The sequence below is a fragment of the Tenrec ecaudatus genome, chromosome 12, assembly GCF_050624435.1.
Source record: "Tenrec ecaudatus isolate mTenEca1 chromosome 12, mTenEca1.hap1, whole genome shotgun sequence".
NCBI lineage: Eukaryota > Metazoa > Chordata > Mammalia > Afrosoricida > Tenrecidae > Tenrec > Tenrec ecaudatus.
In genome coordinates, this window is record NC_134541.1 from 116,463,513 (window position 1) to 116,490,507 (window position 26,995).

The window sequence follows — 26,995 nt, forward strand, 5'->3', positions numbered from 1 at the left end:
TATGTTGTGAATGTACTATATTATATTATATTCAGGCTAGCCAGCTGAAAGAAGTATGGCTGGTCAAATCTCTGTGGTAAAAACAGACATTTATGGAAAGTGAAGAGCTGATTTTTTCTGGGAGAGAAGATTCAAGCAGAGGATTCAACAGGTAGGAACAGAGTATGAGGTTGATGGAAGGACGAAGCCTTGAATTCCAAGCCAAGGAGGAAGTGCTCTGTTGGTTTGTTGTTTGGCTAAGGGCAAGAGATCGAGCTTGACAATTCTACAGTTGGATACACACACACACACACACACGCACGCACACACACACACACACACACACACACAAAACCAATCTAGTTATAGACTGAAGAGGGAGCATCCAATTGCAGGGAGACCAATCTGTGGCTAACTGCAACAGTTCTGAAGAAGGGCAAGGTAGGCTCAGGTACTCGCCAGCTTCTATGAGTCAGAATCAACTCAATGACCATGAGTTCGGTTTGGTTCAGTTCTCCAACTTCTGAGCAGCACGCACAACCACAAGTCCACTTCCAAATCTCATTGTGAGGGTAAAGAGAGACTGACATCCTCCTCCCATCTCTCCCAACAGGTTATACTACTTCGACGTCCATATTGCTTGGCAACGCTCTTGGAAAATCATGAGGATTTTATTTTCGTACCAGGCATCTAGATTGCTCTGGTTCACGAAGCCACCTGGCCAGAATTTTCACACAACTCACCAGTTTTGGGGACCTCTGACTCTTAATGACTTTGAAGCCATAAATCGCTGTGAAAGGGCATTGCCCAAGAACTTCAACTTTGCTGGGGATGTGCTGGACCAGTGGTCTCAAAAGGAGAAGGTGAACATGAATGTGATCGGCTTCCATTTGACGGGTGCTGCCCACTTCATTTCTCAGTCTTCCATGTTCTTGTTCTTTGGGCCACTTGGCAAATTTAATTTAACTCTTCCATCCCTCTTGTTTTCCAAATGCCCTGCTCTCTTTCCGAGGAAGATCTTTGATCCTAAACTACGTATCGCTAGCTGTCTTTCTCTGAAGCCTCCACAACATTCACAAAGTTCGGCCTCTTTTGTTTCGTTTTGGCTCCACATCTTAGCAACAGCTGTGGGCTCCCCGTTCATTGTTCAGGTTGGCAGCAGGCTTATCCAAAGGGCAGTCATCCATGTTTTGGTTTTGGGATAGAGCCTCACCTACAAATAGTCACAGCTGAGGTCATTAGGAAAGGAGAGAATTAGAGGTTGAAGAGGACAAAGCAAGCTAGCGTGTCCAACGGGGGTCTATATCCTCAGGACAAAGCCCCTATTTTTGGACCGCCACCCCCCCACCCCCCAGTTAGGTACTGAGCTAAGCACTTAACTGCAAGTGCTTACCAAAATGAACTCAAGAACCCAGACTGAGAAGATGACATTAGCTGCTAGACAGGTTGTCTGGTTGTCATCAAGTTGATTCCAACTCATGGTGACTGTGAGCAGAGTCAAACAGCACCAGTGGGCTTTCCAAGCAGACCCCCAAGCCCACCATCTAAGGCGCTTCTGAAATGTTCAAAATGCCCGTATTTCAGTTAGGGGTAGAGTGTTTAGCCATTTGAGCTCTCCAGGACTCTGCTATACAAGGCATTATGTAACTTATTACACCTTCATTTAAAGTCATCACATCTAACACGGCTGTAATGCTTGCTAAGGAGTCCCTGGGTGCTGTACAAAAATAATATGCTTGACTGCTAACCAAAAGATCCATAGCTTGAGTCCACCCAGAGGTGCCTCCGATGACAGGCAGCTACTGAAAACCTTATGCAGCCCAGTTCTGCTCTGAAACACAGTGGCTCACCATGAGTCAGCATTGACTTGACAACAGCCGATCACACTGCCTAAACTCTCTTTTGAACAAAAAGCAAGTCGAAGTTGATCATCTCCCCCAAAATTTAGGGACATAATTTTGTTACTAATATATCTATTTTTTAAGAAACAGAATTTTAAAATTATTATTAATCAGTTTATTGCTGGGCTCTTACAAATCTTATAACAACCCATCATTCAATAGTATTAAGTACACTTGTACATATATTGTCATCAACATTTCCAAAACAATTTCTTACTTGAGCCCTGGGTATCAGCGCTCCTCTTTTTTTCCCCCTTCCTCCCCCACCCACCCACCCTCATGAATCCTTGATCAATAATATATTATTATTTCATGTCTTACACTGTCCATTGTCTCCCTGAAGAACCCACATTTCTGTTATTTGTCCCCCTGGGGAGGGGCTATATATCCAACCTTGTGATGGGCTCCCTCTTCCTTCCCTTCTCCCCACCCTCTGTCTCCACCATCCCACTACTCTCATACTATTGACACTCCCACTACTGTTCCTGGGTGTTTATCTGTCTTGAATTCCATGTGTCAAGAGCTCTTATCTGTACTAATGTGTGTACTCTGATCTAGCCAGATTTACAACGTAAAACTGGGTCATAATAGTCAGGGGGAGGAAACATTCAAGACCTAGAGGAATGATGTGTGCTTCGTCAGTGCTATACTACACCCTGATTGAATTGGCCCTTCCTTGCAACTCTTCTGTGGGTGGATGTCCAATTGTCTACAAAGGGGTTTGGGATCTCCACTCCAACCCCCATCTTTCACATCGATATAATTCTTTGTTTTGGATTTTTTAATACCTGATCCTGTCGATAGTCACACAGGCTGGTGTGCATCTTCCATGTAGGCTTATTTGCCTCCCTGTGATATGGCTACTTGTTTAACTTCAAGCCTTTAAGACCCCAAATGCTACAGTTTTGATAGGCAGGCACCATCCACTTTCTTCACCACATTTGCTTATGCACCCATTTTGTCTTCAGTGATTGTGTTGGGAAGGTGAATATCAAAGGGTATCAAAGGTTATTAGGACAAAGTGTTCTTGTGTTTAGGAAGGCCTTGAGTAGAGGCCCAAATTTCCTCTGCTATCTTAATGCTTAACATATTAATATACGTACATTGGCTGCTATCCCTTTCATTATAAATTAATATATTCATATATACACATGCCTGTAGCTATACCTCTAAAAATAGCTTTTGCCTCCAACCCTTTCCCTCTATTTCCTTTCACATTTCTCCTGTCCCACTATCACACTCACCCCCCATTCGGCTCTCAGTAATTCCTCTTGGACACATTGCACTTGATCAAACTCCACCAGGCATTATACCCCTTCCTTGCCATCAATTTTATATCTCTGTTGTTCCCTTATCCATGAGTTTGTCAGCTTCTCACTTCCCCGCCCTGTCCCTGCCTCTCCCATGTCCCTGCCAGGACCACCAGTCCTATATTGTTTTTTCCTCTGGATTGTTTGTCCTGCCTATCTGACATAGATAGACATAGCATGAAAGGGAAAAAAAACCACCAATCATATATAGTTCCAGGTCTGTCTGCTGACCCTTATAAGTGCTTTCCAATGGGGTCTGATGAGGTGGCAAGCCCAGTCCCTGAGTCAGATTTTTAAATGATGATGGTGATTAAATACTTTGTCCTTCTTAAGTAAATGTCTACACGTGAATCTGTGTAAAGAGGAGTACGAAGTAAAGATTACCAGCACAGGTATAGGCCGATCTGAGAAAAATAGAGAAAGCAACACTCGACAGACGAAAGATTGAGAACAAGTGACCTGCGTTGTTTCAGGAAATCCCCACAACCACCCTGGGTGTTGTGTATCAGAACACTGAGATAGACGTCATGTTACTTCTTTAAGTTCCCACGGCTTCAAAGGGGCTTGAACAGAGTCCCTGGTCATACGGGAGCTTGCAGGCATAGAGTAAGGATATGCCTCTTAAATGTCATGGAGTCTCCTGCAATATGGACCCCATGCTGTGAGGGCCCAGGGACACCAACAGGGAGAAGAAGCTGAGGACGTGAAATATCACTTGGCCTTTGAAGTACTTTGCCGACTGAGGAAGCATTCCACATAGAAGTAGGAGGGTAGGGGAGTGTGTTTTGTTTAGTTTTGTGTTTCAGGTAACACATAAAGCAGTTTTGCAGCATGACTCGCTTTGCCAAGTCCCTGAGTGTGTATAAGAACCAGGATCCAATAGGCAGTTTCTTACTCCAATCATATGGAGCTGTGGGTCCTTCTCAGAAAACTCTGAGTCTCGAGAGCAGGTCTGATTGGCTCAACCTGGGTCCCACGCCCACCCACCCACTCATCAGGGAAGAGTAAGCACCCTGATGGGCTTTAAGTTTACACACAACAAGAGAGGACAGTATCCCCAAAGACATACTGGGTGTTCATGCTAGAATCCAAAGGAGCGAGTCCTAAGGGGAAATAAGGACAATGTCCTTACTATGTGGTCAGCAGCCATGTGAACCTCTCCCCTCGTTCCCATGTGTCCCTGTCCAGACAGGAGAAAGACCTGCCAACCCAGCACTGTGGTGGGTGAACGGCCAAGGAGATGAGGTGAAATGGAGCTTTGGACAACTTAGCCTCTTATCTCGAAAGGCTGCCAATGTTCTCACCAAACCCTGTGGTCTGAAGAGAGGAGACCGGGTGGCTGTGATTCTTCCCAGGATCCCAGAGTGGTGGCTCCTCACCGTGGCTTGTATACGAACAGGTCAGTGTCCATACCCAGTCTTGGAAAATCACGAGACATGTAAACACGACGGAAATTCAAGGTGATTCTCAATTGTTAAGTCTGGCCAAATGTACTGAGTCAAAATTAAGAGCAAGCAGGACGTATGCTGCAATCGTTATGCAGCGACCTTTGCAGTAGTGAGGTGCCATGGAGTCTGTTCCGACCCAGCACACAACAGCGAGAAGTACTGCCTGGTCCTGCGCTATCCTCACGATTGTTTCCATGGACAAACTCATTGTTGCAGCCACGATGTCCATCCATCTTGTTGAGGGCTTTCCTCTTTTACGCCGGTCCTTCCCTTTACCAGGCATGGTGTCCTCCAGGGACTGGTTTCTCCTGACAACATGTCCAAAGCCTGTTAGCCTGAAGCCTTGCCATCCTCGCCTCTAAGGAGCACTCTGGCTGTACTTCTTCCAAGACAGACTTGTTCATCCTTTTAGCAGTCCGTGGTACTTTCAATAGCTTCTCTAGCACCACGACACAGATGCATTGATTCTTCTTTACTCTCCTTGATTCAAGGTCCAGCTTTCCCACGCATTTAAGGCAATGGAAAATACCATGGCTTCAGTCAGGGGCGCCCTAGTTCTCAAAGGAGTATCCTTGTTCTCCAATACTCTAAAGAGGTCTTGTGGAGCCAAATTTACCTAATGCACCTTGTCTTTGGATCTCTTGACTGCTGCTTCCATGAGCATCCATTGTGGATCCAAACAAGACAAAATCCTTGACAACTTCATAATGTCATAAAATGTCACAAAAATAAACACAAGGTCAAGAACATTCAGGTAATTAAGTGTGAAGCAAACAGCTGAGGATTATGCTTTCTAGCTCACAAGGAGTAAATCTTATGTGTGAATAGTACAGTTATTATGTCACACAGCCCCTCCGCAGAGCCATGGGAAAAAGCTGTGGCAATCTGCTTCCATAAAGATTACAGTCTTGGAAGCCAAATGTAGAATCTTGAAAGATTTTTCTCAAAAGACATAGTATGACCATGGAGCCTTAATAGATTGATATTTGTTCTAAGAAAATTAAAACTGCACTATTGAGAAAACAGCCAGGAAAGTTTCATTGAGGAAGTTTTATTTCCCATCACAAGGCACCTGCTAAATCTTTGAGGGTATCAAGGGGCTGTCCTTGGAGAATTTTGCTGGGAAATCTTATTCCATCTACCCGACAGTCCCCTCATGTCTTTCCCTTCAGACGTCTTTTTGCTCCCCAAACTCAAAGAATGTTTCAAGGAACAGTGAGTTCCTTGAGGACGCAAAAACTGCCCTTTGATGTGCTGCAAATCCAAGAGCCCAGAATCCTCTGGGGAAAGGCTAGAGGATGGAAACCCTGCCTGCAGAAGGGATAGACCTCCATAGAGGGGATGTTGAGAGGCAGCAGGATCTGAATATGTGTGTGCAATCAATGTGTCCAGGAGGTTACAGCAGGGCTTTATGACTTACCCTCTGATCATGCATGTTAAGAAACATATACAAAATTCAAGAGATAAGAATATAAAAAACGGGAGGGCGGAGGGAAGGTGAGGAAGAAAGGGGGAGCAGAATACAGGATCTGCAGATAACCTCCTCTCTGGGGGACGGATAGAGGGGAAGTGGGTGAAGGGAGACGTTGGATGGTGTAAGATACGACAAACTGACAATGATTTATAAATTATCAAGGGTTCATGGGGGAGTGGGGAGCAGGAGGGAGGGGGGAAAATGAGGAGCTGATACCAAGGGCTCAATTAGAAAGCAAATGTTATGAGAATGATGATGGCAACATATGTACAAATGTGCTTGGCACATTGGATGGATGTATGGATTGTGATAAAAATTGTACAAGCCCCCAATAAAATTATTTTTAAAGAATATAAAGAGAATTCTAATACCCATATTATTATCTAATCATTTTATATTTATTATCTATTTTATCATCTAAATTTATTGGATATATAATAAAATAATATTGTCCTGTCATTATCTCATTTATTATCTACTATGTCTATTACCTAATATTATTACCCATGTTTCATGGATAAAGAAATGAAAGCACAGAGGGGTCAAGTAACATGCTCATGGTCACAAAGCTAGCAAGTGGCCAGGTTAGGACTAGAACCCTTGCCTGTTGGATTCTGAAGTGAGAGCTCTGAGAGTGTGTGACCCACATCCTGTGGGATGGCCCTGGGCACCCAGGCAGAGATTGCTAATGGCTGCGTATCACAGTTTCTCCCAATCCAAGTATAAAGCCTAGGGTTTATCTATGAAGCATCTTCCCTGATGAACAACAATCTTGCTCCATTTGGGGCCCTCTGTCCTTCCCAGGGATTGTCTTCATGCCAGGAACCACTCAGCTGACAGCAAAGGACATTCTGTACCGACTGCAAGCATCCAAGGCCAAGTGCATTGTGACCAGCAAGGAGGTGGTCCCAGCTGTGGAGTCTATTCAGTCGGACTGCCCCGATTTGAAGACCAAACTCCTGGTGTCTCTGCACAACCAGAATGGGTGGCTCAACTTCCAGGAGTTATTTCGGTGAGTAATTTCTCAGCCTCACTGGTAAGGCCCTCGGAGCGTGCTGACTTGGTCTGGGGTCCTTCTTAGCAAAGAACCGTGTCAGGGCACACGGGACTTAAGAGCGAAAGGAAGGGATGTAGTCCGTCCTCCAGCTTCCTCCTCTGGCCTGGCCGCCCCCTGCCTCCTGGAGTACATCTCTGCCTTGGCCCATGCTGGCCACCTGTCTGTTCCTGCAACATCTACCCCCTCCTCACTTCAGGGTCTTTCCACCTGCTGACTCCTCCATATGGAACGCCCAGGGCTTTTCGCAGAGAGCTCCTGCTTGTCAGTTAGATTTCGGCTCAGATGTTTTATCCTCAATGAGACTCTTTTCTGGCTACCAGTCACACCACTGTTGTTTCTTTCCAAATAAACTCACTGCCATCCAGTCAATGCTGACCCGTAGCGACCCCTGTGAGTTTCGGAGACTGTAACCATTTATGGGAGAAGAAAGCCCAGTCTTTCTCCCGTAGAGCAGCTGGTGGTTTCAAACTGCTGACCATGCGGATCGCAGCCCAATGTGCAACCACGACGCCAGCAAGGCTGTTAGGACCCTTTATTATCTAAAAATACCGGTCAGCCACTTTCGCTTATTCAGTGTCGGTTCTCCTGCCCTGGCGTAAACAAACAACCATAAAGTTGCCTTGAGTCCATTCTGACCCATTGGGCCACGTATGTCACAAAGCAAAACAGCTCACGAGGGTTTTCTTGCCGGTAATCTTTATGAGAGTAGCTCATAGGGTTGTAGTGAGGGCTCATGGGCCAGATGCAGCCATGTTTTAGGAAATACATTTTGATGGAAACACAGCAAACCCCATTTGCTTACATATTAGTCTGCAGCTGCTTTCCAGGAGCCCTGGTGCTGCCGTGGTTAAGCACTCAGGTACTAACCAATATCAACCATAAAAATTTCACAGAAGGAGTAAAACAGTACATCTCATTCAAGCGCTCCTATTTTTCTTCTCCCGCCTCAGTTGTTTTGCACTCCCCCGTTGCAGCCCCCATCCCGACGCCAGACACTCTTCTAAACAATCCTGTGACATCCCATCGAGTCAATTCCACCTCACAGCACAAAACAGTAATGATTTTATTTCTCATGATTCTGTGAGTCAGACATTTCTGCAGGACTCAGCAAGAGCAGCTGGTCTCAGCTCCCTGTTAGAGAGGCTTAGGTTGAGGCAGCTTCCCCGGGGCTGGAGGACCCAGAGTGACATCATTCACATGCCTGGGACCGGGGGAGTATCTGTTGACTGGGTAAGCTTGCTTTTACTCTACACGACCTTTCTGTCCAGTAGAATAGCCTGGGCATCTTTATACAGTAACTGGGTTCTCCCCAGCTAAAGTCAGAACTACAAAGACTCTTAAGCTGAGACATTCTCCAACCTTTGTCACACAGCACAAAGCAGCATCTTGAGGCCAACCCGGATTCGAAGGGGGAGTAGCATACGGAAACAATGGAAGCAATCTCTACAAACCAGCTACGACAGATCTTATCAGAATGCTTCTGCCTTAAATAGGTGGTGATTGTTGTCCAGTTTCAAGTCAGCTTTTTTGAGACTCGGGGATCTGTGGACATCTAACTCACAGAGAATCAATCCCAACTCAGAGAGACCCTATGTCTCTCTAGGACCCTATGTAAAACAGAATGAAGCACTGACCAATCTGATCCCATCCTCACAGTCATAGCTGTGCTGAGTCCACTGCTGTAGCAAGATAAACGACCTTAATGATTTCACAACTGAAGAAGGGCTGAGGTTGGGTAGCTCTCGGGCTCTATGAATTTAATAAGAACCTAGATTCATTGATTGGTCCTTCATGCCATACTTCAATGTGCCTGCTTCTCATCTTGTGACCCCACATGGCTGCGATAGGCCAAGCTTCATACTCCTATACTAGCCCCAGGCCAGAGCACAGTATGGGTGAAGGCTAGGAAGGAACTGCCCTTCCTCATGATCCTTCTTTAGAATAAGACAACATTTCCATGAAACCTTCGCATTGGCCAAAAGGCTATCACGTGTCCCTTCATAAGCTAATGACTTGCAAGGGAAGGAATTGCCATGATTGGTCCTCCCGGAAGAACCTACCTGCCTGATCCCTAAACAAAACCTGGGATTGATTCGTGCAAAAATTATGAAGAGAATAGCTATTTAGTAAGCAACGGCTGTTTCTGCCAGAGGAACTAGACACAAATTATTTGAAAGTTTTATTCAAATGCCAAAAGATTTTCCTTAAAAAAATAACTAATTAAACTCCCATGGACAAAACCCTGATCGAAAGGGGGAAAACTGAGAACACAATCTTATATTCTTATGGACGGTAGACTTTCGAGAATACTAGAGAGTGGATGAACTGCTAAAACTATTGCCCTGAGATCATTTTTGAGATTTAAACCAAAACTGTCCCCTGAAATTTTATTTTAAGAGGTCTGCCTCCCCCCCCAAAAAAAGATATAAGTGTGTGTATGTATGTGTATATGTGTGTATATGTATATATATACCATATTAAATGAAGGGGGAAGTGCAGAGTGGAGACCCAAGGCCCAAGTGTCGGCCAATGGAGATCCCCTCATAGAGGCGTTTAGGAGAGGAGATGGGTTAATTAGGGTGTGAGGTAGTACCGATGAAGAACACAGCTTTCCCCCAGATCCTGGATGCTTCCTCCCCCCAACTACCATGATCCGAATTCTACCTTGCAGGGCTGGATAGGACAGAGGCTGTACACTGGTACATATGAGGGCTGGAGGCACAGGGAATCCAGGGTGGATGATACCTTCAGGACCAAGGGTGTGAGGGACGATGCTGGGAGAGTGGAGGGTGAGTGGGTTGGAAAGGGGGAACTGATTACAAGGATCCACATGTGACCTCTTCCCTGGAAGAGGGACAGCAGAGAAGGGGGGAAGGGAGACTCTGGATAGGGCAAGATATGACAAAATAACGATGTATAAATTACCAAGGGCACATGAGGGAGGGGGGAAAGGGGAGGGAGGGGAAAAAAAAAGAGGACCTGATGCAAGGGGCTTAAATGGAGAGCAAATGCCTTGAGAATGATTGGGGCAGGGAATGTATGGATGTGCTTTATACAATTGATGTATGTATATGTATGGATTGTGATAAGAGTTGTATGAGTCCCTAATAAAATGTAAAAAAAGAAAAGAGGAGAAAAAAATGATTAGGGCAAAGACTGTACAGATGTGCTTTATACAATTGATGTATGTATATGTATGAACTGTGATAAGAATTGTATGAGCCCCAATAAATTGTTAAAAAAAAAAAAAAAGAGGTCTGCCTCGAGCATTAAGCCCTTATAAGAATTATCTCCATGGGATCAAATTGACAGGAGCAACTTGATAGATTAGATTAGAAATTGGGGGTGGTGAGCTGATGGTAATGGGGGAGGAACAACTCGACAGATGAGGGTGAAAATGGCCGCACTTCATGAATGCCATCAGCAGCATTACATGTAGAAACTGTAGGGCGGGTGTATGTGTTGCTAGGTATATTCTCAACACTAACAAAATAAATAAATAAAACTTAGGGAAGAAAAAATCCTGAAGTGTTAGAAATAACTTTAAGATTCAATTTTTTAAGTTAAGATTTTGGGGGGATGGGGGAGATTAAAAAAAATACTTAAGAGAAAAACTTTAAATAAACAAAGCAGGAGACCTTTTGCTAATATTGAAAGTTGAGTAGGCCCCAGGGGAGGCAGAGCTTAAAGGAAAAACAAAATCTGTTTTGTTAATCTTGGCACTAATCTGCCGAATCCAACTAAAAGAAGATTTGGATTATGTTCAGTTCTATTAATGTTTCCTAGTTCAGAACCACCAGCTGCTCCTTGGTTGAAAGCGTGGGCTTTCTACTTCTGCCAAGAGTGACAGTCTCAGAAGCCCAGAAAGGCAGTTCAATCCTGTCCTCAAGGGCCACTGTGAGTCAGAATTGACATGATGGCAGTGAGCTTGGGCTGCTGCTGCTGGGGGTGGTCTTTGGAACCTCAAGAGGGTGTAAGCTTCATAGCAAAGAAATAGCAGAATTAAACTGTGTGCCATCTCCAGCTAATCTTCGGGATTATATTTCACAGATCGGCCTCAGAAGACCATAGCTGTGTAGAAACAGGAAGTCAAGAACCAATGGCTATTTATTTCACCAGTGGGACCACAGGCTCTCCCAAGATGGCTCAGCACTCTCAGAGCAGTATGGGCATCGGCTACACCCTCTGTGGGAGGTAGGGCACTCTCTCCTGGACTGCCAACGTGTGCATCCTACTGACTACTTAATTCTTCTACTTGGGTAGTGATTGACGTTCTCAAAAATAATGTGTGCAAACCGGAATGCCTGCCTTCCCCAAGCTTGGCAAATGGCGCCATCGAACCAACTAGCCAAGGGAAAGCAGCAACCAATTTTAATTCAACCTCCACAGCAGCAGGTCCAGCTTTGTCCCGGCTGGCAAGTCAATTTACCTAGCCTGGTTTGCTTTCCTTTTAGCACTGGTAACCACAATTTGAAATCCTTGTTTCTTATATACTTATTCATGACCTATCCCCTCAATAAAATCGGAATAGAGAGATATGGTCTTTCTTGTTTACTGGTGTAGGACATCTAGTGATGTTTGCTCAGTAACTATTTGTTGTGTCAACAGATGGGTTCTGAGAATCATGTCATACCCAACCTCCAACTCCACTCTCAGATCACCTAGAATTCTGAAATGGGCCTCTAAGAGAGTGGGAGGTGGAATCCTTTATTATGCCAATGGTTATCTTTGACCTTGAGGTTCTGGGGCAAGAACCCCATTGAACCCATTGAGGTCACGTCAATTCCTACTCAGAATGATCCTATTTAACAGAGAAAAACTCTCCTCATAGGATTTCCAAAACTGTAATCTCTACAGGAAGGATCCCCGGCGGCACTGTGGGATAAGCTAACCACCAGGTCGGTGGTTCAAACCCACCAGCTGCTCCTTGGGAGAAAGAGGAGACTGCCATAGTGGGTTTAAGTTTTGAGCTGCTAACTGCAAGGTCAGCAGTTAGAACCTATCAGCTGCTCTGTAGAAGAAAGATGAGGCTTTGATCTCCTGTAAAGATTTACAACTTCAGAAACCCACAAGGCTGATCTACTCTGTCCTATAGCGTTGCTATGAGTTGTAATCAACTCTAAGGCAGTAATGTTTTTTTGGGGGGGAGGGGGTGGCGGGGTAGTAAAGATTTATAGCCTCAGAGACCATATGCAGTGCAATGAGTTGAGGGGGGGGGGAGTCTCCCCAGCAGCAGACCTCTAAGCCTTAACTTCCTGGGAGTAGCTGCCCGGTTTCAGTCACTTCAGACACAGCCAAACACTTCATCCCAGGGCCCCTGGGGCTCCTTCACCTCTCAGATCACCAGTTTGTTTGCTTTCCTTGTTTGCCCTCCTTTCCTCTGCGGTTATTGCTTCTTTCTGTCATTTAGGTATTGGCTGGACTTGAAGCCCTCAGATGTCATCTGGAACATGTCTGACACTGGCTGGGTCAAGGCTGCCATCGGCAGTATGTTCTCTTCCTGGCTTCTGGGAGCCTGTGTGTTTGTGCATCGGATGACCCAGTTTGACCCTGACATGTTCCTGGATGTAAGTCCTGACCTTCAGCTTCCTTTGTCCCCCAAAGCTCTCTCATCTGGCCCCTAAGCCCACGAATAATTGAATCCCCAGAACACAGGGCTTCTTGGGCTTATAGAAATCATTCCTCTTTTAAAGGAGCCAATTCCCTGCAACACTCTCACGCATGAAATCCAGTCTTCTGTTTCAAATTGTTCAAGGTTTCTCTAGTGTTGTCTAAGCTATGACTATTTAAGAGGCTGGTTCTCATAAGAGATTAGAAATTTTAAGTCTTAACAAATACTTGGTTTCTGATTCACTGGAACAAGGACAATAGCTGGTAAATCTGAATCCTGTGGAAGAGATGAAAGATGGGGGGCCCTTCCGCCCAGAAGATCCCTTTCCACCACCCCCTCCCGCTCGGTCCTTCTCACTTGGTTTAATTCCCACACTCAGGATTTCTGTGAAAGAAAGTCCTCATAAGCATTCTCCTTAGCCAGAGACTGTGAGATTGAGCTATTAGGGCTCCCGTTTCCTTAGCCTTAAGAAAGAGATCATCGGCTAGGCTAATTCTTTGCCACCAGGAGAAGTCAAGTAGTTTAACAAAACAAAGAGCTCACCTGTGTGTAAGTGAAAGCTCGCCGTGCCCCGTTGCTCTGCTAACTGATCTGAAGCGATGGGAGTAACCTAAGCACTAGCGGCTCTACACTGGGCTCGCCCTGGAGAAGGTAAGTAAACTTTGCAGTTTTAAAACATGCACTTGTAAACTAAGAACAGCATTCTTTCACCAAGACAATATGTATATTACAAATGCTAAAACAAATCCTTGTGAATTTGCACTGTTTTTAATTACATGCATTCTCCTTTGTAAAACAGAGCGGAGGAAGCAACAAGTGCATTCAGTAGCAATGGTCATCTAAAGAGCAAACCCTGTTCTGAAGCATTAAGACCAGGTGAAGGAAGGAACGGGCTTGGGGTCTGAAAGCAGTGTCTCAAAACAAGCAGTCGTCTTAGGGAGCTGTCATCTAAGCCCACACAGTGTTGTACATGAGCCAGACAAGAACAGCTGAGACGTGAGATTGAAAGAAATAAATGTTTATTAACAAAAAAGAAGAACATGAGCAGGGACCAGCGACCTGAAAAGGAAAAAAAATGGATCGCCGGTCCCCCCTGCTTAGAGACTTGGGTTTTGATAAGGTTTCATTAAACTGCTGAGCTGTGCAAGCAAGCTGGTACAGAAGCAGAACTTGCAATTAAGCAGCACAACTGAGCGAGCAGACTTTGCGGTTGCACAATTTCCTGGTACAGGATAGTCTTTTGCTGGTTTTTAGGAACAAGGGATATTTGTTTTGTTTTTTTGCTGTAAAGCCTGAAGTTGCACTTTAGGACTGGTGCAGAATGATTGCTTAATATAAAATGGCTTTATTTAGGCTAACTATTACAACGGAAAGAGCACAGCAGTCTGTGTGATCCAAGGATTATAAATAATAAAATCCAAATCGAGAGGCAGGAACAGTATCAGAAATCAACTTCTGAACATCTAGTTTTCAGAAGGCTGTGGATGACAGTGGAAGCCCAAAATGCATTTGCAGGGTCCCCTTGGGAATAAGTCTCTGACCGTAGTCTGTAGATGTGAACAGACCTGCTGTCAGACAGAAAGCATTGTAAAGTCTATTGTGGCTGATGCAGTTAGGTGAAAATGTAACACTTTATCATTTGATCTCCCATTTGACCCATTTTAGGTTAATTCCAGTTTTTAATATTTTGTATTCATTTTAAATAAAATTTTAATATTTTATATTAAAAACAGTTTTTTCTCAGTTTTATTTTATAATTGCTGGGTTTGTGGTTTTTTGTTTGTTTTTCTCTTGATTTTGTTTTGTATATTTTTTATATATATATAAATTCCAGGATAGGAAAATCTATAGTCAGTAACTGGATTAACAATCATCTAGCGACATGGCAGGAGTAGTTGGGGTAAGATGGGGACTAACAACAATTAATACAAGAAAGAAGAAAATGTCCTAAAATATGCTTGAACTCTTCTTAATATGCTTGAACTGTTTAATTGTATGACGTGTGAATTATATACCATACTTTTTTAAAGAATAGGTGATCATTTCACAGCATAACAAATACAACAGCACTGAATTATTCACTTGAAAATAGTTCAAATGACCCAACCCTTTAAGTTAGTTTGTTAATTATATTTTGTTCTTATTTTGTCATAAGGAGCCCTGGTGATGCAGTGGTTAAGTGGTTGAGTGTTTGAATCCATTCAACTGCTGGATGCTGGTTCAAGGCATATGGAAACCGATCACCAGGCTCTGAACTTTTCTTTTTAATCATTTTCTTGGGAGCTTATCACAATCTATACATACATCAATTACATAAAGCGCATTTGTACATTCATTGCCTTCATCATTCTCAAAACATTTGCTCTCCACTTAAGCCAAGGACTTTGAACTTTTGGTTGTGAATTGGCTGAAAGTTTACAGAGCAAATCATCGGTTTAATAATACTTTTTTAAAAATTTTAAGTAAAACAGAACCAATAAGGGAGTAATGGAATCAAGGAGTTCAGGAAAGAAGAAAATATTTGGAAACTGATTGTGACAGTGATTGTGCAATACTGCTAGATGGGAGTGAACTATGGAATGGTATGATGTCTGGATTCGCTCTGAATAAAATAGAGTGAGGGGAAAATTAGCTGGACTCAAAAAAGGAAAAAACATTAAGTAAATTATATGAACACAAAAACCCCCTCCAGACGGTTTTTAATATATGACGACCCATAACTCTTCAGCACCTTCTCCAAAATGTTTAAATTCAATGCAAATTGTCATCACATTAAGGTGACCAGACGTCCCGCTTTTGGAGGGACAGTCCCGATTTTTAACAATTTTTCCCGGGTCCCGTGGCATTTTTAAAAAGTCCCAATTTTTTTAAAAGAATACACGACAAGCTAGGGTATACAGTTTTCGGCTGCCACGTGGCTACTTCCCCAGGATATGAGTTTTATCAATGGTGTCCCACTTTACCAATGTTAAAATCTGATTTTAACATTGATTAAGTGATGACTAAGTGACAGACTGGAGCCTCTCCAGAAAGATGGTCTCTGAAACATTAGTGTTTCTCTAGATGTAAGATACCTACCCATAGTTATTCTTCTTTTGAAGAACTAGAGGTATAACGAGCCCAGGAAATATTAAGCCAGTAAGAAAAGGCCTGAAAAACTTCCTTAGGTATGTATTTAATCAATTCAATAATAAAAACTTTGCATCCAGAGTCAGTACTGTACATAGATACAGGGGCAGAAGGTTTCAAGAGTCCACCGTGAAAGGATGGCATCGTGATAGGCAAAATAAACCAGCCAATACTGTACGGTCATTTTCAATCTTGATGTGTTTCTTGTTACAGAAACACCTGTTTCTGTAACATATGCCCATCATTTCCAGAAGTGGGAAATTAATAACAAATATACTCACAAGTGGCCACAGAAAGGACTTTGGTGGTGCAATGGTTAAGCTCTCACCTACTAACCCAAGTCAGTGATTTGAACCCAACAGACTTCTAAAGGAGCAAACTGGGCCAGCTGACTTCCGTTCAACTTTGGAAACCCTGTGGGGCGGTTCTACTCTGTCCTATGGAGTTGTAATGAGTCAGAATGGACGCGATGACAATGGATTTTGGTTTGGTGATAACTCTATTTGCTGGTGTCACAGGTGATTTTCCTTGGCTACTAAGCTAAAGGTTGGTGGTTGGAACCTGCCTAGCACTAAGCCTTGGAGAAAGGACTGGGGGTCTTCTTCCAATCGATTGAAGACACAAAATCGCCATGGAGTAGTTCTACTCGGTAACACACGAGCTGGAATTGACTCAACAGTAGCAGACGTTGATTCCTGGGGCAGTGACCGCAGATGGGCACAAATTCAGGGAAGAAAATGAGAGGTTGTAAACATCAGCCCGGTCCTTGCGTGTAACTAATCATTCTAACGTGCTTCTCTTGCATGTGATCCAGACGCTCACCATGTACCCCATCACGACCCTGTGCAGTGCTCCCACCGTGTACCGAATGCTTGTGCAAAAGGACCTCAAGAGGTATTTTGGCTGAAATTTCTGCCAGAACCACAAGAAAAGCTTTCTTCTGGCATCACGTAGTTCCCATCTGCACTGGAGGGGCTGGCATTGCTCAGCCCTGACACAACGGACACGAGGGCCAATTATGCTGTGTTTGGGGAGCCCAGATATGTGATGTTGACCAGCATTCCTGACTTCCTCCCCCGAATTTTGGCAACTTAAAATGTCTCCAGACATGGTCAAATGTCCCCTGGTGGGCAAAATCCCTCCCCATAGTTAAGAACCCCTTGGATAATGTTTAGGAACAACTGGATTTGAACCCCCAGGGCAGCGTATAGTCCCAGAGCTCCTGCCCCACAAAAGACTGTCTCCTAAGACCTCTCCCTGGTGGTGGAGTGGCTTAGCGTAAGACTGCTAACTGCAAGGTCAGCCGTGTGGAAGAAAGACAGGGCTGTGTACTCCCGTAAAGCTTTAGTCTCAGAAACTCACAGGGGCAGTGCTTCTCTGCGTAGGTTGTGCTATGCATGGCATCAACTCAATGGGGGAGGGAGAGGGAGAAAGAGAGAGAGAGAGAGAGAGAGAGAGAGAGAGAGAGAGAGAGAGAGAGAGAGAGAGAGAGAGAGAGAGAGAAGTACCACTAGAACATGAGAACTACCTCAAAAGAACTGATAGTCTGTTTTTTGAAACTACATTTATATTTCATTGAAGAGAAGCTAAAGAGATCTTAACTTACTTGGCTGTATTCAATTTAGTCAAATCACCTGCACATTTATATTTCTTTAATGCAAATTGAGGAGAGAAAGGAAGAGAGAAACATGGAAGTGAAGTCACCCTGGCTCTTCCAGCTCTGCTCCTGCTAAGCTCTGGATCCTTAGGAGGGAGTGTGCTCTGAGAGAAAGAATACGGCAGATCCACGCCTCTGAGTCAGTGACCACCCTTCTGGGTGGCCTTTAAAATATCAGCATCTTGCTCACACTTCGAGAATGAATCAGAGATGAATCAAGGATGACTTCGAATACACAAGATTTGTGCCCTATCCATCCCTTCCCGCCCATTTGGGCCTTTATCAGCATTGGGCTATCGCACAATCTCTAACCTGAGTCCCGTGGGCAGCTCAATATTAAGTAAGATCAGAGGTTAAAACTCCAACTCCAATGCCAACCAGCCAGCAGCTTGCAATTTTTTAATAGTATGATTTTAGATAGTCAAGATGGCCCTCTTAACTCCATCCATAAAGAAGTCCTGGTTAGCCACTTTGCTGTTAACTAACTAAAAGGTTAGTTCTTCAAACCCACAGGTTGCTTCACAGGAGAAAAGACATGCCCTTCTGCTTTCCTAGAGATTACAGCCTCGGGAACCCTATGGGGGCAGTTCTACCCTCTCCTTTCAGGATCACTGTGGGTTGGACTTGACCATTAAGATACACCTCAAAGAGGTGCAGTAAGGATGCTACGTTTGCAGCACTCAATGTCTGGTCAAATGTAAGTGTCATAGTACAGAGCATTCATTCATTATTTGGGGTATCTTCAGCAAGTCCTTTAACTTCCCTGAGCCTCCATTTCCTCATCTGTGCATTGCATTAGTTTACACAGGGATTGTAAGAGCGCTCACATAGAGCCTTACAGCATAGCAAACTATCCATGAATAGCCAACTGGTATAATGCGATGCATAGCCAGCATCATTACATGTACATCCACCCTTTCCCTTGGGAACAACTAACTTCTCCCTTACCGATCAGAATGTAAGTGCCGTCTGTTTTTCATCACAAACATGTCCCACACGCCTGCAATACCATCTGGCTGTCGCAGGTCCTGAACAATAGGTACTGAACCAACTTCCCCAAGGCCTGCCTCCCAGCTCAGTGGCTTGAATGTCTTCACTGCAGGAAAGGCCCTGGGATTGCTCCTCCCTGGGACTCCACGCTGCTCTTTCTCTCTCTCTAGATACAAATTCAAGAAGCTGAGACACTGTCTGACCGGAGGGGAGCCTCTCAACCCAGAGGTGCAGGAGCAGTGGAAGGCGCAAACTGGCCTGGATCTGTATGAAGGCTACGGACAGACAGAAGTGGTACAGTTAAAGGGCAAGGCCGGGATTTCCCATCACAAGAACCTTTCAGACCTGAGACACTTTGGATGTCCTGTGGGCTCCTTCTGGTTGCTCCCCCCAGACCCACACCCCTGCTGAGAATTTGCATTTCCAGATGTTCTCTCCCCAGATGGGAATGCAAAGTCTCAGCAGGGATTGAACCCTGGAACCCGAATCAACCAGATAGAAACTCTGCTCTTCAAAGAGTTTAGTGTCTCCACCACATGCTACATTTTTATGATGTTTCCCAGAACACTTACCTGTCCAGCAGTTGCCAAGACTTGTGAATGGAGCACTTAGGTCAATTGAAGGGGGTGATGCAGATTCAAGTCTCTGGGCCCAGGGGACAGCTCAGGGATGGTAGGAGGGGGAGAGGTACTCTTAAGCACTCTTAGCAGCAACTCTTACCACTGACCTGAGAAGACCCTCCTCCGGAAGCCTCAGGTGGGAATGTATTCTGTGATGAACTGAATAGTCCTCTGAGCCAACAGCAATCGTTTCCGGGTTGTAGTCCCCAAGCCAGGAGCAGTGGCAGCTAGGAACTCTGTAGAAATGTCAAGTTCTCAGGCCTCACCTCAGGTTGACTGAATCAGGAACAAGGGCTGGGACTGAGCCATCTGTTTTAACAATGTTCCCAGTGACTCTACTCCATGCTCAAGTTTAAGAACCGTTTGTCTAAAATAACATATTCCGAAACAAAAGTTGTGCTTGCGTACAAGAAAGCCAGTCATAATGTCTTAGATCTGGTCAGACATGTTTCTCTCTCATATGGAGATAGAGAGATTCGCATTTGGCGTGCATATAAAATATGTCTTTCTCAATAGGGAATCATCTGTGCCAATCAGAAAGGGCAAGAAATTAAAGCCGGCTCAATGGGGAAAGGCGTACTACCTTACGACGTCCAGGTAGGTTAAGAAACTGGTCCAGTAAAGAGAGAATGCCTTGCACTTTTCTGCTACTCTTGACCCAACTATTCATAAGCTGATCTCATTTCATGGAGAGAAGCTTTTTAAAAATTCATTTTATTGGGGGCTCATACAACTCTTAGCACAATCCACATAGACATCCATTGTGTCAAGCACATTTGTACATTTGTTGCCATCATTCTCAAAACATTTGCTTTCTATCAGGTCTTTGACATCAGCACCTCATTTTTTCCCTTCCCTCCCCACCACCCCCATGAACTCTTGATAATTTATAAATTACTATTACTTTGTCATGTCTTACACTGTCCAATGTCTCCCTTCACCACTTTTCTGTTGTCTATCCCCCAGGGAGGAGGTTATATGTAGATCCTTGTAATCGGTTCCCCCTTTTTATCCCACCTTCCCTCCACCCTCCCGGTATTGCCACTCTCACCGCTGCTCCTGAAGGGATCATCTGTCCTGGATTCCCTGTGTTTCCAGCTCCTGTTCCAGTGTACATCCTCTGGTCTAGCCGGATGTGTAAGGCAGAATCAGGATCATGATAGTGGGGGGTGGGGTGGGGGGAAGAAGCATTTCCTCTAGGAACTAGAGGAACATTTTGTTTCATCATTACTACACTGCACCCTGACTCATTTCCTCTGTGACCCTTCTGTAAGGAGATGTCCAATTGCCTACAGATGGGCTTTGGGTCCCCACTTCACACTACCCCTCAATCACAATATGATTTTTTGTTCTTTGATGCCTGATACCTGATCCCTTAGACACCTCGTGATCACACAGGCTGGTGTGCTTCTTCCATGTGGGCTTTGTTGCTTCTGAGCTAGATGGCCGCTTGTTTACCTTCAAGCCTTTAAGACTCCAGATGCTATATCTTTTGATAGCTGGGCTCCATAAGCTTTCTTCTCCACATTTGCTTATTACCCGCTTTGTCTTCAGCGATTGTGTCTGGAAGGTGAGCATCATGGAATGCCAGTTGAATAGAACAAAGTGCTCTTGAATTGAGGGAGTACTTGAGTGGAGGCCCAAGGTCCATCTGCTACTTTAATACTAAACCTATAAATATATGCACATAGATCTACTTCCCCCACGTCATATATATATTTACATATGTACATGTCTGTATTTAGACCTCTATAAATGTCCTTTGTCTCCTAGTTCTTTCCTCTATTTCCTTTTACTTTCCTCTTGTCCCACTATCATGCTCAGCCTTCATTTGGGTTTCAGTAATTCCTCTCGGTTATATTGCCCTTCAAGCCCTACCAGGCCTCTTACACTCTCCTTGCTGATTTTGGATCACTTGTTGTTCCCTTGTCCCCACCTCCTTTACCCCGCCTCCCCCTCTCTCACGTCCCCTGGAACCATCAGCCCTGGTATTTCTCCTCCAGATTGTTTATCCTGCCTATCTTATCTAGATAGACCTGCAGAGATCATATGCATAAAAACAAGACAGTGCAAAACAAAGCAACAAAAGAAAACAAAACAACAACAAAGACCAATGACCAAAAAAAGAGAAAAGCTTGTAAATAGTTCAAGGTCTGTTTTTGATCCCTAGGAGTGTTTTCCAGTCGAGTCTGATGGGGTGTCATGCCCTGGCCCCCCAACATTTTAAGAACTTAAATTGTTTCTTTTCATTCTAGATTATAGATGAAAATGGCAATGTCCTACCACGTGGCAAAGAAGGGGAAATTGCCCTCAGACTAACGTCTACTCGGCCCTTCTGTTTCTTCTCTGAATATGTGGTATGAGAATGCAGAATACGGTGTTCACACTTCAATGGGAAATATGATTGGCATTCAGAATCAGATACGCCCAATTTCACAACTGCCATGTTCTGTTGTGTGACTTTGGGCAACTTACAAAATCTCATCAGAATTTTTGTGGAAACATTAAATCCTATGTGTAAGATGCTGGTTGTAGTGATTGTCTTCAGCACAGAAAACTTGGCAGGAGAGGGGAAGGGAGGGAGGGGTTAGAGCGCTAAAGGTGGAAGAGAGGTAAATATGTTATTTGGCATTTTATACTGGGAGTCTCTTCAAAATTATGTTTCTTTTAAAAATAGAATGACTACTAGATTAGCGTGTGCTATAACACCATCTCTGTTCTGACCAAATTAATCCCCAAATGTTGCCTGTTGTTCCTAGAACAACCCAGAGAAGACGGCAGCCACAATGAGAGGGAATTTCTATGTCACTGGCGACAGAGGCGTGATGGACAGTGATGGCTATTTCTGGTTTGTCGGCAGAGCTGATGATGTCATTATATCCTCTGGGTTTGTACCCTTGCCACCCACCGTGTAGGAAGCAAAAAGTTACCATAAGAACCTCCTCTTTGAGGCTTCCTCACACCCACTATCATGACCCCAGTCCTGCCTTTCAGTTCCGGCTAGACGGGAACATGTACACAGGTTCAGATAAGAGGTCTTGACACGCGGAATCCAGGTCAGATAAGCCCTTCAGGAACAGACATGGGAGTAGAAAAACCAGGAGGGGAGAGGGAAGTAGGGGTTGGGAGTACTAATCACAATGATCGTCACATAATCCCCCATGCCAAGGGGGGCAAGCAACAGAAACATGGGTGAAGGGACACAATAGTGGGTGTAAGATAAGAAAATAATAATAACTTATCATTTATCAAGGGGACATGAGGGTGGGAGGAGAGGGGGGGCGGAGAGGAGCTGATAGGGCTCAAATAGAAAGTCAATGTTTAGAAAATGATGATGGCAGCATCTGTGAAAATATGCTTGATCCAATTGATGCATGGAATGTTATAAGAGCTGGAAGAGCCCGCGATAGATGATTTTTTTTTTTTTTAAGACCCTCTTCCTCAGCAGTGTGGTGACCGGAGGCTCCTTTTGCTCTCCTAGGTACCGGATTGGGCCATTCGAGGTGGAGAGCGCGCTCATTGAGCACCCAGCAGTTGTGGAGTCGGCTGTTGTCAGCAGTCCAGATCCAATCAGAGGAGAGGTAGAGAGCCAGCTGCTGATTAAAGTAGCCATTTCATACTTTCCAGTCCCATGCACTTGACCACGGAAAAAAGGAATCAGGAGTAGTCATCTACGTCTCATTACAAGGCACTGATGTCCAACTGCTATTGTTGAGAGTGGCTTCCGACCCATCGCGACCCTACGTACAACCCGAAGGAAACACGGTCCAGTCCTGCGCCATCCTCGCCAGGGCTGTGCGCAAGCCCGTGGTGGCAGCCACTCTGTGGATCCATCTTGTCGGGGGTCTTCTTTTTAGCTGCCTGCCCCCCCCCCTCTGCTTTACCAAGCACTAGCCTCTCCTGACAACATGTCCACAATACAGGAGCCAAAGTCGCCTGCCATCCTAGCTTTTAAAGGAAATTCGGTCTGCCAAATTCAATGTCCAGCCCTTGCATGCACATGAAGTGATTGAAAGTACCGTGGCTTGGAGCATCCATAGGTGATCAGATTTGCAAACGAATTGTGTCCCAAAATAGGGGTATTCAGATTCCTTTGGTGGTGATGGAAGACAAGCTGACTTAAATTTTAAAATGAATCATGAAAACGGAATTGATTTGCTCACTTAGGAGGGAGGCTCAGTAGCCAAACTTCAGGCTTCAAGCTATTCCTAGGGGTTGAAATAGAGCTACCTCCCTGTCTTGGGGTAAACTGTGTAAGCCTGGAGGTAGTTGCTACCAAGTCCCTTCCTAAATTAGAGTCAACACAAAGAATAGCAGAGCCAAGAAAGTTGCCTATCCTGGATCATCTTTCTCAGTTAACCTGGTCAGAGGAAAGGTGTGTGCTGATTGGCCAGACTTGTATAAGCCTATCAGGGAGTTGGCATCAACCCCATTACAGAGATGTTAGGTAGCTCTTCAGTCAGCAAATCAGGGCACCTTTCAATAGGACAAGCAGCTTCCTTCACTGTATACCCAGCTGTGGCGGAACTCATAACCCACGTTCTCACAGAAGCCCTGCAACAGACGGCGGTCAGATTCCCAGGCAAGCTCCACAAGCCTCCCCCCATGTCCACCCCTAGTTGCAGCTGAGTTGATTCTTAGGGAAGACCCCTTGAATGTCACAGGGCTAAGAAATGGCACTTAGATGACTTACTCCTTAATTGAAGGGAATATGATATGGAAGAAGTTTCTTAGATTCAGCAAATGGCACGTTGTCATGGTAGTTTTTCTATCACCCTCCTCCCGTGTCAGTACCTCCCTCTCACATACCAGTGACCCCCTGCAGTGACACGAGGGTCCTGTGCTTTGCCCTCCCGGATCCCCTCCACTCTCGATGCAGTTAATCCACACCCCAAGATTTCCCAACTGACACATTCTCATTCTCTCAATACTGGTTTCAGTAGTACTGATAAACACCAATCAGCATGAATGTTTGAATTATAATTCGAAGAATATATATGAACTCAATAATTATCTAACTGGCGGGTTTCAGAGATATACAAAGGCATATCAAGCAAGAAAGACATTTTACAGGCAGGTTAATCTTGCCTGATAGCCCAACTCCCAGCATGTGATCTTCATCCAACAGGCCTTCCCAAAGCCTCAACCAAATGTTCTATGGAACTTCTATTTGTTCCCCTACAAGGTGACTTCAAAAGAGTGACCCCCTACCTTCAAGGTAATTTTATAGAAAAATGGAAGAGATCATGGGATTTTTCCACTAACTTTGAAAGCCTCCTCAATACAACTATCTTGACTAAAATGTTAAATGCATGTGTATAAACTTTATCTTCAGTGAGCCACTGTACTCCCCATGTATACAAACTACTTACATCTCAAAATAGTACCTTTGTAAAGCCTTCTTCAGAGGTAATTTGTATTCTTCAAACAGTGTGTTTATGTTTCAAACTCTTTTGATGTCTACAAATCAAAGGCAACAATATGAACTGACATTTCTCCTACAGGTGGTGAAAGCTTTTGTTGTACTGTCTGCTCCTTTTAAATCAGCCAACCCTGAGAAATTAACTCTTGAACTTCAGGATCATGTGAAAAAATCAACTGCGCCTTACAAATACCCAAGAAAGGCAAGTACTTTGCTCCAAAGCTAAGGGTATTACCAAACTAGCAACTACAGTATACACACACACACACACACGTGTATCTATATGTATATATAATCTAACTGGGTTTCAAAGAGATATATAAAGGTGTATCAAGCAAGACAGACATTTTACAGGCAAGTTAATCTTGCCTGATAGCCCAATATTAATAGCTAATAGCTTCTCTATTAACTCATTTATACATAGGTGATATCTATTTCCATCTTAGTGCTTATTTTACTTTGAAATACTTTTAGAACACTATAAATGTTTGATAATACATATAGTCTGCAATACTGAATTACTGGAGTTTAATAAAGCAAACACAAAGCAAAGGTGACACATAATTGCAGTACCTTGTTCGTAGGGAGGCCATCTGAACTTTAGTTCTCATAGGCCGTAATCCTCTATTCAAACATACGACTCAAGTGACCACATTTAAGGGTCAAGAAAGTATTATCCAGTCACCCTGTTCCTAAAACCACTATGTAAAGACTCAGATGGCACTAGGGGTTCCTTCTAGCCCTGGTACATTGATTTAGATTGACCTCCCTACGTGAGAATTCCATCTCAGTTGGCTTCATTTAAGCCAAAAGGTAATTTTTCACCTAAGAACTGGTCACCTTCTCTCCCCTGAATTTACTAAACCAGTGACCAACCAAAAGTCCTTAAATTTTGCTCTAGGGCATTTAAGAATATAGGAACAAAGGATGTTGGTGTCAAGTCTTCAAAGGGATAAGGAGCAAATTATGTATATGCAAAATGACCTCAAAATTCTCCCTAAAGAATTGCCGGGGCCCCAACCTGGAAGAAGTCAGAAATCAAGAATTAGCTGCCTTTGCGTTTATATGTTGCCTGCATCTCTCTGAGTCACTAGGCTTAAGTTTGCTTGAACTGGGCAAAGTAATGGGATAAAGGAATCCTTTCCTTCTGGGAACGTTGTGAAGTGTCATGGTTACTCTATAAGTGAAAGTTTCTGGTGTCCAAGACATTGAGTGAGCCTTGACTAAAACAATGCCCACATTCTAAAACTCAGAACCTGAGTTTCAATTCAATTGTTTCTTGTTTCCTATTAGGTGGAATTTGTTCAAGAACTCCCAAAAACTATCACTGGAAAAGTCAAACGAAATGTTTTAAGGGATCAAGAATGGGGAAGAAAGTAAGAAACCAGGACAGTAACCACTTACTTTTAGTACTTGATCCCATATAAAGCAGTGCCTTTTAAAACTTTGCCATGTGGGTGCAGTAGCTGAGCACTCTACTAACCCAGAGGCAGGTGGTTTGAATCGAAGCCACTCCATGAAAATGAAGTGGCAGTCTGCTTCCAAAAAGATTTACAGCCTTGGACATGCTATCAGGTGCAGCTCGACTCTGTCCTATCCTTTGCTATGACTAGAAATTACTTCAGGCAGTGGATTTTGCTTTGGTGTGTGGGGGGGGGCTTAAAGAAAAAAAAAGCTGTCATACAATTCATGTATCATGCAGTACAATGTTTAAGTCTATTAAAGAGAGTTGTGCAAGGACTTACTCCTGTTTTTTCCTGATTGAAAAATTCCCAACTGAGTTTTTGTTTCATACTTAGCCAGAACACTGGAAAATTCTAAAGCTATTTGGGAAGAAAACTTTTAAAAACCAGTCTGACAAAGGCAAGGGTTATGTTGATTTGTAGTATAAATAAAAGGGACCAAATGATTAGAAAAGATTAGGGGACAATGAGTCTGTTTTCACTTGTGTCTGATTAATCAAAAATAGACAAAAATTATTATGAGAATGACCAGACCCAGCTTCTTAACACATATGCGCCACCCAAGCTTTTAGGTATTAAAATAGCAATTCTACAATCAGAAACACAACTCATCAGAGCGAGTCAGATACAGGTTTTACCCAATACAAATAAAACTTCAAACGTTTTACTGAACTTTATTTTGAAGCAAACATATTAAATAATATGTATTACTTAGAATACAAACACTGTACTACTTAGTAATACAAAACTTGTATTACTTAGAACTATTGGATAACTAAAAGTTTTGTTCATATGCTACTTAAATTGACGTATACTTTTTAAAATGTTTCCTATGAAGAGAATTTCCGAGACAGAAAGGAAAAGCACATTATACCAATTGTTTAAGAAATACATTGATTTTAATTTTTCTAAAATCAGGAACTATGATAAACAA

The 26,995-nt window shown here is 43.8% G+C and overlaps 1 protein-coding gene across 1 annotated transcript; it reads left to right on the forward strand.

The window, feature by feature from the left end:
* Positions 1-641: 641 nt before the first annotated feature.
* Positions 642-25,978, forward strand: LOC142423156 (acyl-coenzyme A synthetase ACSM4, mitochondrial). Its single transcript, XM_075528361.1, has 13 exons — positions 642-842; positions 4,379-4,589; positions 6,917-7,124; positions 11,220-11,363; positions 12,580-12,736; positions 16,724-16,803; positions 18,727-18,850; positions 19,693-19,773; positions 21,432-21,533; positions 21,936-22,063; positions 22,658-22,757; positions 24,681-24,800; positions 25,892-25,978. Exons 1-13 carry the CDS (start codon positions 642-644, stop codon positions 25,976-25,978), a joined length of 1,743 nt encoding a protein of 580 aa, XP_075384476.1.
* Positions 25,979-26,995: the final 1,017 nt, after the last annotated feature.

What these genes read in the sequence shown, in the direction of transcription:
- LOC142423156 (XM_075528361.1), top strand. Translation starts at nt 642, where the DNA reads ATGAGGATTTTATTTTCGTACCAGGCATCTAGATTGCTCTGGTTCACG. An exon ending in GTGCAAAAGGACCTCAAGAG is followed by an intron (nt 16,804 to 18,726) that starts GTATTTTGGCTG and finishes CTCTCTCTCTAG; the next exon opens with ATACAAATTCAAGAAGCTGA. An exon ending in GCTACGGACAGACAGAAGTG is followed by an intron (nt 18,851 to 19,692) that starts GTACAGTTAAAG and finishes CTTTCTCAATAG; the next exon opens with GGAATCATCTGTGCCAATCA.